Source organism: Pyxicephalus adspersus, chromosome 7, assembly GCF_032062135.1.
Source record: "Pyxicephalus adspersus chromosome 7, UCB_Pads_2.0, whole genome shotgun sequence".
Classification (NCBI taxonomy): Eukaryota; Metazoa; Chordata; class Amphibia; order Anura; family Pyxicephalidae; genus Pyxicephalus; species Pyxicephalus adspersus.
Genome location: NC_092864.1, coordinates 54,615,194 through 54,632,547, shown reverse-complemented (window position 1 = coordinate 54,632,547; position 17,354 = coordinate 54,615,194). Strand labels below are relative to the sequence as shown.

General features: G+C 39.8%; 1 protein-coding gene across 1 annotated transcript in view; it reads left to right on the top strand.

The window, feature by feature from the left end:
- Nucleotides 1–8,348, top strand: part of COL6A3 (collagen type VI alpha 3 chain) — a 76,650-nt gene extending 68,302 nt beyond the window's left edge. Inside the window, exons 44-45 of the mRNA XM_072418513.1 lie at nt 6,412–6,585; nt 7,381–8,348. Coding sequence (XP_072274614.1) covers nt 6,412–6,585; nt 7,381–7,421 — 215 coding nt within the window. The 3' untranslated portion in view covers nt 7,422–8,348. The remainder of the gene's footprint in view (nt 1–6,411; nt 6,586–7,380) is intronic.
- Nucleotides 8,349–17,354: the final 9,006 nt, after the last annotated feature.

Below are 17,354 nucleotides of genomic sequence, written 5' to 3'. Positions count from 1 at the left end.
CAAAATGAGCTAGTATTTTTTTAAGCTTTGTGAATAATGTAAAGGTGTGTTAATGTCAATCAAATCAGATGACTCTGATTTGTTAATGTCTCTTGCACACGATTGGGTAATAAAAAGGAATACAAGTTCACCTTGTTTAATAATGTTCATTGTACAGAGTGAACATTCACTGTGCTAAGTAAACAACATCTACTTAATGAAATCAGCCCCATAGTGTTAGATGAGCTATAGCAACAGAGCACTGTAAAGAAGGGGTGGTGCAAGGTGCAGATTAGTATGTGAATTAATACAAATTCATAAGAAAACAAAAGATTCAAAATGTACATTCTTCATTTGGCACTGTATGTGTTAGTCCATTGAATGGACATTTTAAAGCTGTGGTAATTCCTGATGTTAAAAGCAGGTCTTAGTAGTTTTTCTTTATTTTATTTTTTTTATTTTGGGTGGGGTGAATGATCTGTTACACACACTGTATATAAGCACAATGCAATGAAAATACCACTTTGTTCACTGAGGGCCATTTTTACAATATTTGAAGGCGTTAACTGTAAACCAGTATTAGTGAGGCTTTTTGAGGGGTAATGGGGAATTGTTACTTTGAATTTGTTCTTCAACCCAAGAATGTATTCCCAAGTCATGGAAACTGTTTCAGCAGGCAAAGCACACGTGTCTACAGCTTGTTTCTAAAATATTTCATTAAAATGATTCATGGATCTGTTTTTGCTTTTCATTTGTAAGTCAGTCCCAAACAGATGCAAACTTAATAAAAAATAAACTAAAGCACATGTGAGTGTACACTACTTCGGACACATGAATTTTTGCATGAGAAGGAGGTAATTACATAACTAACATCTTGGTACAGGGAGATCTCAAGCATATCAGATGACATATATTGTGAAATAGGGCAAATCTCTTGTCCAGTTTTTATTGTATTATTTGTAGTTACACTATGTGTTTATCGCTCGTTAAAAAAGACAATATAAAAACAGTTTAAACTTTTATAATATTATATACTGTTACTGGTTAGGAGATTTTCATTCATATATCAGAATTGTAGCATAGCAACTGGGGTTGGTTGTCAGAAAAGAATCTTGGTGCTAAAAACTCCCCTTTGGTCATTTTACCTCCTTTGTCACCACTTGAACAGAAGTGAGCTACTCGGCACACTGAATGATTTTACACCATATGACTTTGGATGTCTTAATGGTTAAAGACATCATAGGCTTTTGAATTCTGACAATCCACCAAGTTGGCTAAAAGTCACAAAAGAGATGAATGTGAAAGAAGGGGCAAGGTTGGGTCTAACTTTGAAAAAGAAAGATGGTTGAATCTGCAGTAGGACCTAGTAAACCTGGACTGTGCCTTAAAGTCATGTACAGCCGGTTAGTATCATAACAAAGATAGCCAGTTGATCCGTAATTTATTTCCTCAAAAGGCACCATAAAACATGTGTTGACAAATTTTTGGATTAAAAATCCAGTTAATCCAAAAATATAAACAGTAGCAGAATGGGCAAACACAATTGAGCTAATCTTAGCATAGGCAACATTTTCTGGCCCAAACTAATGCATTCAAATACTTTCCGTTTCACACCTAAAAATGATGTGTTGATGACATATCTGGCTCCTGGTGTTCTTAAATTCTGCACTCCTAAACATTACAATAAATAAACTGCTGCCCTGCTCTGTTTTTTTTATTTGGTGCATACACTAAAATATTACTGAATCCCTGGGCTATGAGTAAACCATGTTACTACTAAGGTTTATTCCAATGGAAAATTATGTATATGTAGTTTATCCAATGGAAAATTCAAGTGAACACCTCTTATTATTTGTTTTTGCCTTATGCAGTAGTTACCAACCCACTGGTAGTCACAGGGTCATCAACGTCCAAATTTCATCAACATTAGGTGCACTGAGGTCTCTTCTGTGCTATACATAGATGTAGAAATAAAACAGAATTTATTGAATGGGATTTATTCAGCAAGACAATATGCAATACGTTCAAAGCAATAACCTATACATACTGAATGAGAATTTATTTTGTGACCATTATGATAAAGGCAAACTCAAATCTGATGTATGTTAGGGTCATTGCTCTTTGTACATCATTGCTATTCTTGCACTACTTGTACCAAGCAACATAAACTTTGCTTACCATTGGGCACAATTATGAGCAATGTGAAATGAACTGGGATTTCAACTAGAGTTGTCACTTTGTTTTTGTCACATATCTTATCATTGTCTTGCATTGTCTCATTCCATGGAGTGTTCTGTGTCATATATGTGTGAAGATCTTTTTTCTTTGTCCATGAACATCATGTAGCATGTTTCTTTGTTTATTGGTCTTCATATTGTTTTTCGTCTACACCATATGTGGTCATGCTTCTCTGGTTGTGCTTTAGCTTTGTTATAGTGCCGTTTCATGGATAATGGTTGTATTTGTGTTCCATTTCATCTTTGCCATGTTTGCCTTGCTTCTCAGCTTGTTGTATCTGTCTGTGTTTTCCAGTCTATTAACTAATGTTGCTGGTGCCAGCCAGGAATAACAATTTCATAGCTCAGATGTTTTCCAGAACAGCTACTTTGGAAGCCTAATTTTATTGATCTTTCAAATGCATTGCTGGTATTAATATAGTGTGGACAGCACTTTACAATGTGTAAAGAACCTCATCTTATTCTTTGTCCTCTGAACGAGATCACAATTTAATGTCCCTGCCATATGTACACTTACAAAGGGCAATTTGGTAGAAACTCAATGAACCTACCAATAGGTTTTGGATTGTGAGAAGACATTGGAACAACTGACCTGCCCAGACACAGGGAAACCTTCTAATTCTGTGCAGACAGAGGATTCCAACTCAGGTCCAAAAGTTACAAGGCAAGGGTACAAACCACCTGGTCACTCTCTGCTCTTTTTGACAGCATGGAGCTGTACTGATTACATACATGCGCAATCCAGCTTTATGTAGCTTAGAAATGATTGCTGACTTTTATACATTTGTGTTTATTGAATGTACCAGGGCTGCTTTTAGTCCGAGTTTGGAGTCACTTTGGGGCATAAAAATAAACAGTCCACTACCAATCCCTGTGCAACTCCACTTATATGACCAGTGTCAGTATCCTAGGATGTAGACTTTTCAGCTTCATTGCCATGCTTTATATATATGCTATATATATATAGCATGACATTGTAAAATGGTTTTTCAAACAGCTTTCTGCCATCATGATGAGTAGACTTTTTACCCCCTTGGTCCCTTAAAGTAAAACTTTATATGTGTTCACATATTACTCATTCAAATACACCTTCCGATATGATACTTAATTAGTCCTGGGAACTGAACATGTTCTTGTAGCACCCATTATTCAAGGGAGGTACTTTGATTAACATGATAGCCATCCCCTGAATTCAGGTAAATATATATTTTTTTTGTCCTGGATGGTGTACTGAGATACATACATTGCACAAAGGCATACAACTATTAACAGTAACATGTACACAGAGAAGAAAAATTAAGGAGTGCTTGGCTTATGGTCAATCTTGTGTTCTATGAGTTTTCTGCAATTTATTTTAATGAAAAGCTCATGTGTATGCCTAGAATAGCTGTTTCTGCAATTGAAACCTCAGACTTGTTTTTTATGGTAGCTGCTCACCCCATTAACCTTTTCATCATCGAATTTGTCGGGACACAGTTTCAGAGATTCACAGATTCAGATTTATTTCTCTGCTGGTGTTTTCTCAAGTTTACTTCCTTTTAGCTATCAAGTACAGTAAAACACAATGCATGGACTGTAGAAAATATATTAGAGAAGGCTTGAAATGGTAAATGTTCAGATTTCATTCCATATTTTTAGAATCCTAGTGCCTCCAGAGTTTGATAGGGATTTTTGGAACCGTGACCCCCCCCCCATCCAATGGTGTCTGCTACCACCTGACAAAGCCGGTAGCATTACAGCATTAAAGTACAGTATATTGTATTGCAATAAACTGTTTGACAGGTGCATAGTACAAATACATATTTCAATGACTTAAAGTTAGACTAACAAATCAGATTTTATCCTTAAATTATCCGACTTAAATAGGCTAATACGTACAATAATTTAATACATTGAACAGCCAATAACCGTTGACAATTTATGATAATTATTTAATGATTGGGAAATATGTCACTAAGGCTATGTACACACGTGCAATTGTTCTTGTCCGATAATCGGCTCAGGGCCGATATCAGACGTTAATCTTACATGTGTACATCGCTCGTTGTCCATCCTCCTGGCAGATCCACGGACGATGGAGGACAAACAATTGTAATGGAAGTGAAGGGGGAGAGAGCACAGCGTGGTGCCGCTCCATCGTCCTCCCCCTTCTCTATAGAGCAGAACGGTCCTGTATGTACTCATTTATGCATCGTGCAGTGCTTAGTCGTTGGAAAGGACCGTAAAAGATCCTTTCCCAGGACAATGATTGCACATGTGTACATAGCCTAAGAAACTCTATACCTATTTACACATACAAATTTAAGCGCTGTACTGCGCAATCTGCAGTCTTATCTCATCAGTCATTGTTAACATCCCTGCAATATGCTGCTACATGTTATGGAGATTAGAGTAAAGGTGTTCTGTCCTAGGGTAACAATGCTGCTCCTCCATACATACAGTACAGTGTGAGAGCTTTGGCACCTTAGGGCAGTATGTTACTTTTGGGACCACCAGGTGAAGATAAAGGAGTAAAATCGGCCCGATACATAAAGAAATATTTAGGCAATTGCAAGATACAACAGCAATGCTATGGTTTTCTTTATTTAAAAGAAAAAAAAAAAGCTGCTCATGAGGCGTACATAAGCCACCAGCTATATCAACAGATGTAGGCCTTCTATTGTTTTACCCAGAATTCCATAATGAAGGCTTTAGGATTTAGTTTTATCTTTTATATGATTCTTAAGTATAAGGTTAAATGACTTCAGATTTCCAGATTATTACACATCTGTGTCATATTAAACATATACGTTCAGTTTAATACGCATAAAGATAGCTGCGCCACATTTCATTTGAGTTTACCCAGAATTCCCAGAGGGAGTGGCTACAATAGCTATGTTCTATTTAGGGCTCCAAAACGCATCATGGGTGCTTAAATAACAACCAGAGGCCTATAAATTCAAGGCAGATTAAAAAAAAAAAAAAACAGAGCAACCAATCAACTAAGAAAACGCATAAAGTGGGGGTGATGTCATTTTAGCCTGATCTAACTGCATGTGGTTTTCATTTTAATTTGATGTATTGCCAGATAGATCTTGACATTTAGTGGATCGTGTCCAATATACATGTATTCGCAGCATATCAAGCTATCTCGAGTGCGTGAGAAACCTAACTTTTTTAATGCTCGCACATGTGTTGTAATAAAGATTGGAGGGGTGGAACTCTGTAAGTGTAGATCATTCTGTTTGAAGTTCTAAAATAGTTCTGAATCACTTACATGAATGAAACCAAAGCCTAAAATAGCTTCATCCGGAATCACTTTAAACTGATGAACAATCCACAAAAAAACAAATAGATTTCCTTAAATACTTTATTTTAAGTGTTTCATTCTCTGAACCATCAAAGCTGTATAATAGATTCAGTTGTTTCAGTTAGTCATGTCTGTTTCATTGACAAGGAAAGCAAAATAATCCACTGTTCTGTAAAAAGAACCAGTCAGGAAATGGCATTTGTAAAAATCTGAATCTCCATTCCTAAATTGTTATAATACTGCTGTCTGATTCCACAGGTATAATATGAATCGTGTTATTCATTGCATTCTCTTCCTGTCAATCTAGAAATTATTCTCACATCGAAAACTTAAATTGGTTGTGTTACTGTAAAAAGAATTAGAAATACAAATCTCTGCTCAAAGGGTGGACAAACTTTTGTATGGATCAAACAGGTTTTGCATGTCCATACAAATCTATGGCAGTGCAAAACCTACTTGCGGGTCAAATGAGGCCAGAAAGAGGTCAACGGCAGGTCAAATGCACATGTCTTTTATTTCTGAATTATCTTAAAAGCATTCCATAATAATGGAATCGATACAAGGTAAAAGCCCTTAGGGACTTCTTAGGGATGGTATGAGTGCTGTTATTCACTTATATATTCACTTATATTTTCTAGTTCTCTTGTTGGAGCAAAATATGTAAATAACAACGAAAGCCTTATAATCCATATTATTGTAAATATGACCATTAACTAATTGGCATTTTAAAAATCTGTATCTCTATTCTTAAGCCTGATAAAACAGTGCAGCTTGTGATATTCAGAGAAAAGTTTTTATTCTTTTGGATAATTACAGACTGTAACAATGTAAAATAATGATTATGTAGATCATACTTACTACTGTCATAGGTTTTTTTCCATTCTTACTCTCGTTTCTTTTATCCAGTTGGACCTGAGGCATGTAAGCTGCAAAAAGAGGAAGGCACCTGCAGAGAATTTGTTCTAAAGTGGTACTATGATTCAGAAACCAAGAGTTGTGCCCGGTTCTGGTATGGTGGCTGCGGAGGAAATGAGAACAGGTTTAACACACAGAAAGAATGTGAAAAGATTTGTACTACAGGTGAGTAATCAAAACTTAAAAACACAAAACATGGATCGTTTTAGAGGAGGCATCTGTAGATGGTGGTCAGTGTGCTCTCAAAATATATTTAAATATGCACTAAAGTGATTCAAAAAAGTTATTGGGCTATGGGGGCTGTGCCTTGCTCCTAAATAAAGAACTGTCCCTCCAACTCCACCACCCTAGATAGTCTATATGCAGCTCTTCTGTTCTCTACAGTTATTGTAGGACTAAAGTTTCATACTGAAATAATATTATTGTCATACAAAAGCTTTTTCATGGTAACATCATTTTTTTGATTTTGTCAACTCTTGGACATTATTTGACATTTTTATACTAATTTAAAATAATTAATTTAGAGGACTGGGGAAGGGGAGACCTGGAAGACATGGAAGCAGGTAGCCCTTCTCCACTCTTTGATGCCCACCAAACAAAGGCCCTGATTTATTAAAGCTCTCCAAGGCTGGAGAAGATACACTTTCATCAGTAAACCTGGGTGATCCACCTGAGAGCTTTAATAAATCAGGCCCACAAACTTCATTTTCCATAACTGCACAGGCCACCACCCCCTGCTTTTGTCTATAGAGAGGCCAATACAATAGAAAATCTTTAGCCTAGGCATTTCCAAAATATCACAACTTAACAAAAAAAAACTGAGGGTGTCTAATCTTTTTTACAATTTACAAAACCATTTAAAAAAAATAGTTTTAGGCACACTTTAAATTAGTTTAGCTAGTGCCAGTGACTATTTAAAATATCCATTTAATGACTTTCTTTTCCATATTCCATCCACAGCACCTCTGAATGCCAGTGTAGTCTCTGCAATTGGAACATAATGAAGCCCAACTCTTACCACTCAAGAGGAGACAACCCAGGATGCACTGCCCTTCCTCTATCCCTCTCCCCTTGCCAGCCTGCCCTTCTGTACGGGGAGGGAGGCTTACAAGGTTTATCAATATGGTGCTATTTCTTCTGTGGACTTGCTGCAGATCTTGCCAAGCATAATGTTAACCCTTTCATTATTGTAGCAATTACAGCAACATGGGCCTTACGTTTATAGCCTGGAGGGCAATGCTGCTCTGCTCACTACAGTTTTGAAAGGGTTTCTTGGCATTTCGGACTCCTATACATCAGCAACTTGTACGTGTCAGGTTTCAAGTGTCAGAGTTGCCAGCACTAGAGTCTGTCTCAGAGATATGCTGACCTTTCCAGTAACACCTGCTTCATCTCAGGCCTCCCTTCTTTTATTTCCACTATTCAGTAGACTTGTAACCTCTTTTCTGCCATAGAGCTTTTCACTACATCCAGCACCTCTGACAACTAACTGTGAGTCCATGTATGCAACAGTTACCATTCCAGCTAAAATGCTAAGCCCTACATTCCATGTTTAGTAGGAGGGCACTGCAGAAACTCGTGACACATTTCATTTGTTAGAGCAGCAGGTCCCTCAGAAGTGACAGATGCTAGCCCTTTTCTCTGCCATCAGGAGCCTGTAAAGAATTGCAGAGCACGGTTTTCAGGCCCCTCTGGCTGCACATGGGTTTAAAGTTTTAGGTTTTACCACTTACACTGCAATTATTGCAGTCTGAGCAGAAGAATACAATATTTTTGGATCTTATTGTTATTTGTGTTTAGATTGGGAAGTTGGGAAATTTTGTTATAAATTTGGGAGCGTGGCTTTTCTTGTTCTTTGTATGTTTTTATTTTTTTAAAGAAGGGAGAGAATACAAAGATTGGCTAATAAAGAATGAAGAGGTGTTTAACATGTGTGTCATTATTTCTTGCTAAACATTGGTGTTGTTCTTACCATAATAGAGCACAATAATGCAATGTTCTTGTAAACTTTCTTCTCAATGGCAGGGGGAATTTTTATGCTACTAGGCTACATTGGGCCTGATTTATTAAAGCTCTCCAAGGCTGGAGAGGATACATTTTTTATCAGTGAAGCGGGCTATCCAGCAAACCTGGAATGGATTTATTGCTTTCTTTTGTTAGCAAATGTTTTCAATCCTGGACAAAATCCATTCCAAGTGTGCTGGATCACTTAACTTCACTAGTGAAAGTGTATTCTCTCCTCTTTGGAGAGCTTTAATAAATCTGGTCCTCTGGGAGAAACCTCTGCAAGCCAAGGCCCCCATGCCATTATATAGTCTTTGTTAATTGAAAGGTTAGGGTTGTTTGTTCTGAAAACCATTATTATTATGGTAAATTTTGTAAACAGCATTCTACAAAAGGATTTCTTGGGAAAATGTTTTGGCATGACAAGTCTTTATAATGAGTTGTACATACTTTGATAGCAGCTCTGAATGACCCCTGTACAACTTCTTGCTGGTCCACTGTAACTGGGCATAGCTTTGTCAAGGTTCCGTAATGATGAAATCTGCCCACCCTCCGCAGATTTCCTTTGCTCAGTTAGCTGGCCCATTGCAATGATGAATCAATAGGAACATATTGCTGCAAAACGTAGAAGGCAAGGTCTAACACCATCAAGAAATGTCAGAGCTTTGCCAGTTCATAACTACTTAGGATTTATTTGTAAAACTGGGCAATGAAAACTTCAGTGAATGTGAGCATGCTGTTCTTTCTTTCTACTAGTATCTATAGTTAATAAATAAAGTAACAGAATCAAATATTGTAATTTTCATACACTTTATAATTAATGACCAATACATCCAAAAGTAATATTTTAGTTGTAGCTGTAGCTATAATTTTCCTGCTAATGCCATGCGTGGCTCCTATTTTTTTTTGTGAACGTAAACCAGTAGAACAAAGGCAGAGCCTGAGATGTAGAAGGCTTAATATGCAATCCTGGGTTCACATACCCCTCTGCCCATGTTTATTTTATTCCCAGTGGCTAATTAACACTTTGGTTTACCATCAGAATATTGAGTTTGCATGGTTGTAAAGTCCATGGGTTTCACCGACTAAAACTGCGTAAAAAGTTTTTGCCTTAGGGTATACTTTACTACAAGAATATTTCCAGTCTCCCAGCTAGGCATGAGCTACTTACATCTACAATCTGCATAGCTAAGACACCAACTATTATGTAGTTTTATAAAGTTATAAAACATTTATTCAAATCTCTGGTTTTTAGTGGGACACCGTTATCTGGCTGGAAACTTCAAATGATTGTTTCATAGTCTGGAAGTTTTAAACTGAAACCCACAACTGAAAGAGGAACCTAAAATGACTTTTCCAAATGTCAGCCTTATTTGCCAGCCATTATTTTGGAAAGGGATTAAAGGCTTAGTTTTGTATATCTGGTTCTAATTAAAGGATCACCACTGGCATACATAAATGAACAAAAATACAAATTTTTCTTTTGTTCAAGTGTTTTTAATATATTTTGCACCAGCTGAAAAGCAGATTTATAAAATGCTTCCTGCTATATGGGGTAACTGTCAGAAGTCAGAGCAGAAATGTACCCAACCTCTATATCTGTGGTAGGATGAGGAATCATCAGTGATGTAGGTGGTTGCTTTGCTTCATTGCTGCTCAGGCATTACACTAAGGCCACCTTCTTTCAGGACTGGTTTTTAGCATTCTATTGGAAAACAAACTGAACAGAAACACATTGGAATCTAAAATAAAGTTTACATAAGTTTTTTTTTTACATTCGACTAAAACAGGTGTCCAAACTTTTTGCAAAGAGGGCCAGATTTGGTGAGGTGAAAATGTATGGGGGCCAACCACTAACCGGGATTAGTGTGGGCGTGGCCTGCACGGGTCCCACACAGCACACGCCCACCAGAGTGACTTGAAGGATTGCCTGTGCACAGAGTCCGGTGTCAGTGTGGGCTCCATGCACAGCACCTTCTTGGAATAGGAGTGGGTGTGGTCCGTGCGGGTCCTGCACAGCACACCACTACTATAGTGATGTGGGGGATTCCCTGTGCAAACATGGGGACTCCCGTTCTGCCGATTATGCCCACCAAGTACCAGGCTGATAATTGCAAGGCAGTTGATCAAATGAAATATAAAGTAGCTTTCTTGTACACGTGTATTTTATACTGTGGTCAACAGTGCTGGCGGGCCGCATAATATTGATTTTATGACAGAGGCTGTGGGCCGCTGGAAATCCGAACACAGGCTGCAATTGGCCCCGGGGCCAGACTTTGGACATGTCTGCACTAAAAGAAAACTCAAAAGGTTGAGTTGTATCTTAATGATGTCTATATTATGCATCTAATATATTTACAAACATGATATGATACAAATGATATGCCAACAAAAACTAATCCATGAGCTTTCTTACAGTTACTCAATAATTTAGTATTGCTTTATTACAATGATTATTCTCTCAACATGTTATCCTCTATATAATGGTTTCAGCAATTGAGAAAAAAGCTCAATATCCTTGTTTGAAAACTGTCAGCACTCTGGAACAAAGAGTTTCTCCACAAAGAACTATTTTTCAAAATTAGGCAAAAATAATTTTTTAAATACAGCTCAGGAAGAACCCTGGCAAGAACTATTTGTATCTAAACTGGCCAAATAACCTCCCTGCAGTTTCTTTTTTTCTCTGAAAAGTTAATGCTTATTTTGTTCCCAGGCCACTAACAAGCACATGTGGAATAATTAAAAAACAAGGGCCGTCTGTGCAGCCTATTACATTTAAACAGATGTGAATTTGTATAAATTCATATTCCCCATCATGCAATTACAGACTCTCCTATTTTGTTGTATATAAGCTGTGCTATTATGTACAATGTAGTGGAGGAAAGAGAACAGATGTAAACAATTTCCAGGGTGTTAGGGTTTTTTGGCTTATTAGATTCACTTTCTTCAAAAAAAAAAAGGAGAATCCATAGTAAAAAAAAAAAAGTAGTAAAAAGACATTTTTATGGAGGCTGAGCCCATAGGAAGTGTGTAAGTCTATGCTTGGAAGACATTTTTTTGATGCATGCAGAGAAGAAAATCAGCCTGAAATTGTTTTGCAAACAACCTAGGAGAAGTGACAAGTGAAATAACTGTAAGCAACCAAATCCTATTTTCTGCAGATCTCCCTCTGAACAGGATATGGTCTAGCTAAGAAATACATCTAACTAAGTAATATGGGCTCTGAAATGGGAAAATTAGTGTTATTTCACAAATGACATAACTTTGAGACAAAGGCAGCTAGGAAACTATTTGGGAATTAAGAAGCAGGTTTTTATTGTGTGTTATGCAAGGCTGTAATTTTACTTTAAATATATCTGTAATCTATTCCTGACTCTGGCTTCTTCATCCAGTTTGTAACTGTCTTGCTAGATTGGATAAGCCCTGGATAATCAGTTTATCTAAAACTCAGATTTTCTGTTTTAGTTTTACACAGAATGGTAAACGGTTTGGACCTCTTTTAGTTTTTTTTTCTGTCTGGGTCCTTACTAAGAAAATTCTTTAATTTTTTTTAATTTGTCATCAGAAAAAGGGAGGAAATTCTTCTAATGGGGACCTTTGGTTGTAAGCTGTCAGTGAAGTAGTATCCTCACTTTGGACTCATTCTTTTTTTTTGTTTCAATTGAGTCTACGTCTCAGGAAGGGAATGGAAATCTCTAAAAAGGGACATACAAAGATAAAAATGAATACAAATTAAAAAAAGTGTATACAGTATAAATGTATCTATTTAGATTAGTTAAATTTGTATATAGAATTTTAGATAGATAGATAGTCCTAAATATACTTTCAGGGTTTTTTGATATTTTCAAATCAGCAACTGTTTAGTAAGGAGAGTCATGTGAATAAAGTATGACAATCAATCAGCAATAAGTTTAACTTAATCAGGTATTTCTTTTTCTGCAAATAATTTAAGTACTTTTCCTATAATGAAGGGTACAATATTCCATGCACGTGTTCCAGCAAAGAAGTTGTGATGGGTACAGCTGCTAAGCAATCATAGCACAAGTGAGTACATTGCTCACCGCACACTTTTCTCATTGAGAGATCTGTCCTTGGATGGGCAGACGTACTCAAAGGAGCATAGAACAATTGACAATTTGACAAACACTCCCTTAGGAGCTAAAGAGCTGTTCTGGACAAACACAAAACCAAAACACCTTGTACATAAGAAAGGAGTGTAATACCCAGACATACAGAGGAGTGCAGGGACTGAGAGGAGATGCATATTCTGGAATGCAAGCTGCAGCCAAGAGTGATTTCAGGCATACACTGTACAGAACATATTTTATTATTGCACAGCTGATATAAAACAGTGTATGCGTGTGCTCCACTGCACTAAGGAAAGAATGGTAGTGGGCTATGGAAGTGATTCTGCTCAGCATGATTAATTTTAAATCTGGAAATCAACAGCCTAATTATGCTGGATCAGTAAATGTGACAAAATCACAGATTTACTGAGTCAGTATAACCAATATGGTTTTCCCCACCTAGGTTTGTGTTAGTCACATGGAAGTAAAGGTGGAATTGAATGCTCCAAATCCAGTTCCATGAGTCACTCTGTCCAAGCAATGAACAAAATGTATTCTATTCACAGCAGGACACCACGGGGTCTATACACAGTTCTGTTGGCAAAAGTAAATTTGAAAACACTTCATGTAGCCATGTAGCTACATCAGTATCAATACATCAATATCATTCTGGTTTAAATGCATTCTTTGACACTGAGTACAAACTTAGTGCACATAAGTACTTTGCACTGACTGCATTTGATTTATGTTTGTTTAAAGTGGAATGCTTATTGAAATTGTACCTTGCACTAAAATACCAATGTCCACCTATTTATTGAGGGTCCCCTATCATCTTAAAAATTCTGCTGAAAAAGCCTTTAGTAATATTTTTTATTCTTTTGGATATTTGGTAAGGTGCTGTCTGCACAGGACAAGAAGTAAAGAAATTATCCTAATGAGGTGTGTTGAAACCATGACTAGGGTAGTGCAGATGTCCTGCCTCTGCTCCTTTCATTGTCCCCCCCCCCCCCATTTTCCCCTTCCTAAAACCTTTTCTCAACTTCTACACCCCCACCCCCTTTATCTCCTCCTTGCTTGCCAACCTACCATACCTCCCTCTTCCTTTATATCAACACACAACACCTTTTGGACTTAAAATTGGCTGGCAAGCAGCCGTTTATTAATACAAATATAAATAACATAAACTTTTCATAACATTAAATAACCATAAACAATTTACCTTTAATAACATTAATTACATAACCATAAATACCATAAATAACATATTTAACATTAATAAAAGCATAACCTGTAAACATTTATAAATAACTATATATATAACCATAAATAACTTTATTAATTATTATTTTCATAACCCCGAACATTTACTAAATTAACCCCCCTCTTTCAACTTTAGACTCTCCTCTTAGTCTACTTTTATTAAGTTATCTGTATCCAGGCTGCAGGTCTTGGAAGGTAAAGCCCGCCTCCAGTTGCAATAGTTGCAACCCACCATGAACAACGCTATGGCCCCTGGGCCCACCCTGCCTCAGGGGCCCCACCACAACCAATTTAAAGGGGCACTCCACCACCCAGGATGCCCCTTCACCCCCGACTTACCACCGGGTACTTACCTTCCCCCCAGACCCCAACCGCCACAGCGCACCCCACAGGTGACCCCTTACGCTTGCACGCCCCTCCACACATGAAGGGCCCTCTGCACCCCATCCTGCAAACCCAAGCACCAAAGATCAATACCTATGGCATTCAAATGAACTCCATCCCCCCTCAAATATTGCCACGTCTCCTCCTCTAATTCCCTGTGGCGCACCACCACTCCATGTCTGGCCAGAAACCTACCCACCTCCTGATTAACCTTAATTCTACCTCAATTTACACCCTCCACAGACCTTGCACCCCTCCAAGTGGTCCTCGCTACAATATCCGACCATACCACCAACATGCCCGGAAATTCCACCTGCAGCCTCAAAAATTCCAACCTAATATCTCTAATCAACTCCCTTATCCCTCTCTTCCCCAAATCATTACCTCCCGCATGTAACACTAAAACATTGGGCGGCCTGTCCAGCGTTGCATATTTTCTGACCTCCGGCACCACCCGACTCCACAGCATTCCTGGGATCCCGATCCACCTCACCGTAGCCTCCGTCCTGGGCACTCCTAACTGTCTGCCTTCTGCCCTGACCGCTGCTCTCCGGGCACCCCACCAAACGTAGGAATGGCCAAGAATCCACACCAGGCCTGGCTCCCGACCTGAAAAACAAAGCAAACCATGCCAACCCCCACAATACTCCAAATGAACTTGTCACCCCCTCCCCCCCTTACCTTCATGTTCCTTGTAGCTTCTACAGTAAATGCGGCCTCACATAGACTTTAAAACGCTCAGACTCCCAGCGACCAATTTTCTTAATGACTGACTCCCCGACCCCCCACCTAGCCGCCCCAATCCTAAAGGAGTGTGATGAATATTCTTTACTCTGTACTCCCAGCATGGCCAAGCCTTGCCTAAATACCGCTACAAACTGAAAACGGGACAAGCACATCCCATCCTCATGCATCAACAGGGGGCCCTGTTTTTGGGGCCTAGCCTTCAAAACTTCTTCCAAAGCCCGCACAGGACAAACCCCAGAACCCCCCAAAGGAAAGATATCTACCCGAAAACCTTTTCCCAACTGATCCGTCTTCGACCGCCTAATTCTCAAACTCACCTTATCCGTACTGAGAAATACATCTTCCGCTAAAAGCCCTCCTGGTCAATCTCTAGCCGGGCTCACCAGTTCCCCTACCCTCATAGCTTCAAAGAACGCCGTCACAAAGGCCGCCCTAAACAACAAGAATTCATATCCCCCAAAACATAGTGCCTCAAATTTTCCCACCAAACCCTTCAACAATTCAAACATCAAAGGCCTTCTACCGTCGCGAACCTTCCTACCCCTTCTATACCCTTTAAGAGCCTGCCGTACAATGAATGACTTTGTAACGTAGCCCTCTGATAACCCCCTCGCAATTTCCCACAGATGTTCCGGGCATTGACGACCACTGTCCTCTGCCTCCGGGGCCAGCTCGCGAAATCTGTCCCACTGCAAACCAGATAAGGCGTCAGCCACACTATTAGCGACCCCGGGAATATGTCTAGCAAAAATAAACACGTTACATTCCATACACTTATAGACCAAATGCCTTAGCAACCGCACTGCAGGCCCCGATGAAACCGTAAAGCTGTTTATGGCCTGTACAACTCCCAAGTTATCGCAATAAAAACCAACTTTTTTGTTTGCCAACTCCTTTCCCCACAGTTCCAACGCCAAAACAATAGGAAACAATTCCAGCACTATTAAATTCTTAACCAAACCCTCTTTTACCAAAATGTGCGGCCACACCCCCGCACACCACTTACCCTTAAAATAAGCCCCAAAGCCAATCCCCCCTGCCGCATCAGTAAACAACTCCAAATCAACTGCATCCACAGGCCCCTCCAACCACAATGCTTTCCCATTGAACCACTCTAAAAACAAATCCCACGCCACTAAGTCTGCCCGCACCCCTCCATTCAACCGTACAAAATGACCCGGTGCCTTGACCCCCGCTGTAGCCGCCACCAACCTAGGACAGAAAACCCTACCCATTCGCACCACCCTACATGCGAAGTTCAACTTACCTAGCAAGGACAGCACCTCCCTCAATTTCATTTTTTTGCGCCCTTTAGCTGCTCCCACTTCACATCTCAGCGCTTCCAACTTGTCCCGCGGCAACCTACTCTCCATGGCCACCGTGTCCAGCTCAATGCCCAAAAAGGTCAAGCCCGTAACCGGCCCTTCCGTTTTGTCATCCGCCAATGGAACCCCAAACCTTTAAGCCACATGCTGCAAGGTAGCCAACAGCACCCTGCACACTGAACTGCCAGCCGGCCCTATCAAAAGGAAATCATCCAGATAAAGTATAACAGAGTCAACTTTCGACACAAATCTAACCACCCATTCCAAAAAGGTACTAAACTGTTCAAAGCACAGGAAATGGAACAACCCATAGGCAAACACCTATCCACGTAGTACCCTCCCTCCCACTTACAACCCAACAACCACACGCAACCCGGGTGAACAGGTAAAAGCCGGAAAGCGGCCTCAATATCCGCTTTTGCCAACAAGGCGCCCGGCCCATATCTCCTCACCCACCGGATCGCTGCATCAAATTAAGTGTACGCCACAGCACACACTTCCGCATCGATACCATCATTCACCGAACCCCCTTTAGGAAACGATAAATGATGAATCATCCTAAACTTTCCCACCTCCTTCTTTGGCACTAAGCCCAATGGGGAAATAACCAAATTTGCTAACAGAGGGGAAGAAAAGGGGCCGCTCATCTGACCCAAACTCACCTCTTTGGCCAACTTGTCCTTCACCACTTCCAGAAATCTCAGCGCTGATCTCAAATTCCGCAGCTCCCTCGCCAAGCTCACCACATCGCTAGGTATCCGGAAGCCCACTGAAAACCCCTCTGCCAGGACCTTGGCCGCCGTCCTATTGGGGTATTTATCGAAAAAGGAGCGCATCCTTGCGACCATCACCGGTGTCGCCCCCTTTTCCAGCCCCTTCCCCACTCCTTCCTGAACCCTGCTTAAAGCATCTGGCCAACCCGTGGTTCCCCCCACAGCCTGAACACACGTGCCAAAAGCGACACCCTCCCCCAAACCTGCAACCTCCTTCATTGTACAGCCAACACACCCCTTTTTTCTTATTTGCCCCTTGAACCCCCCCAGCCTGAGACCCCCCAACTCCCCCCTGAAAGGGCTGCCCCCCACCTTGCCTCCCTATGGTCATCAACCTCATCCACAAACCTATATCCTTATGATCCCACCTCAAC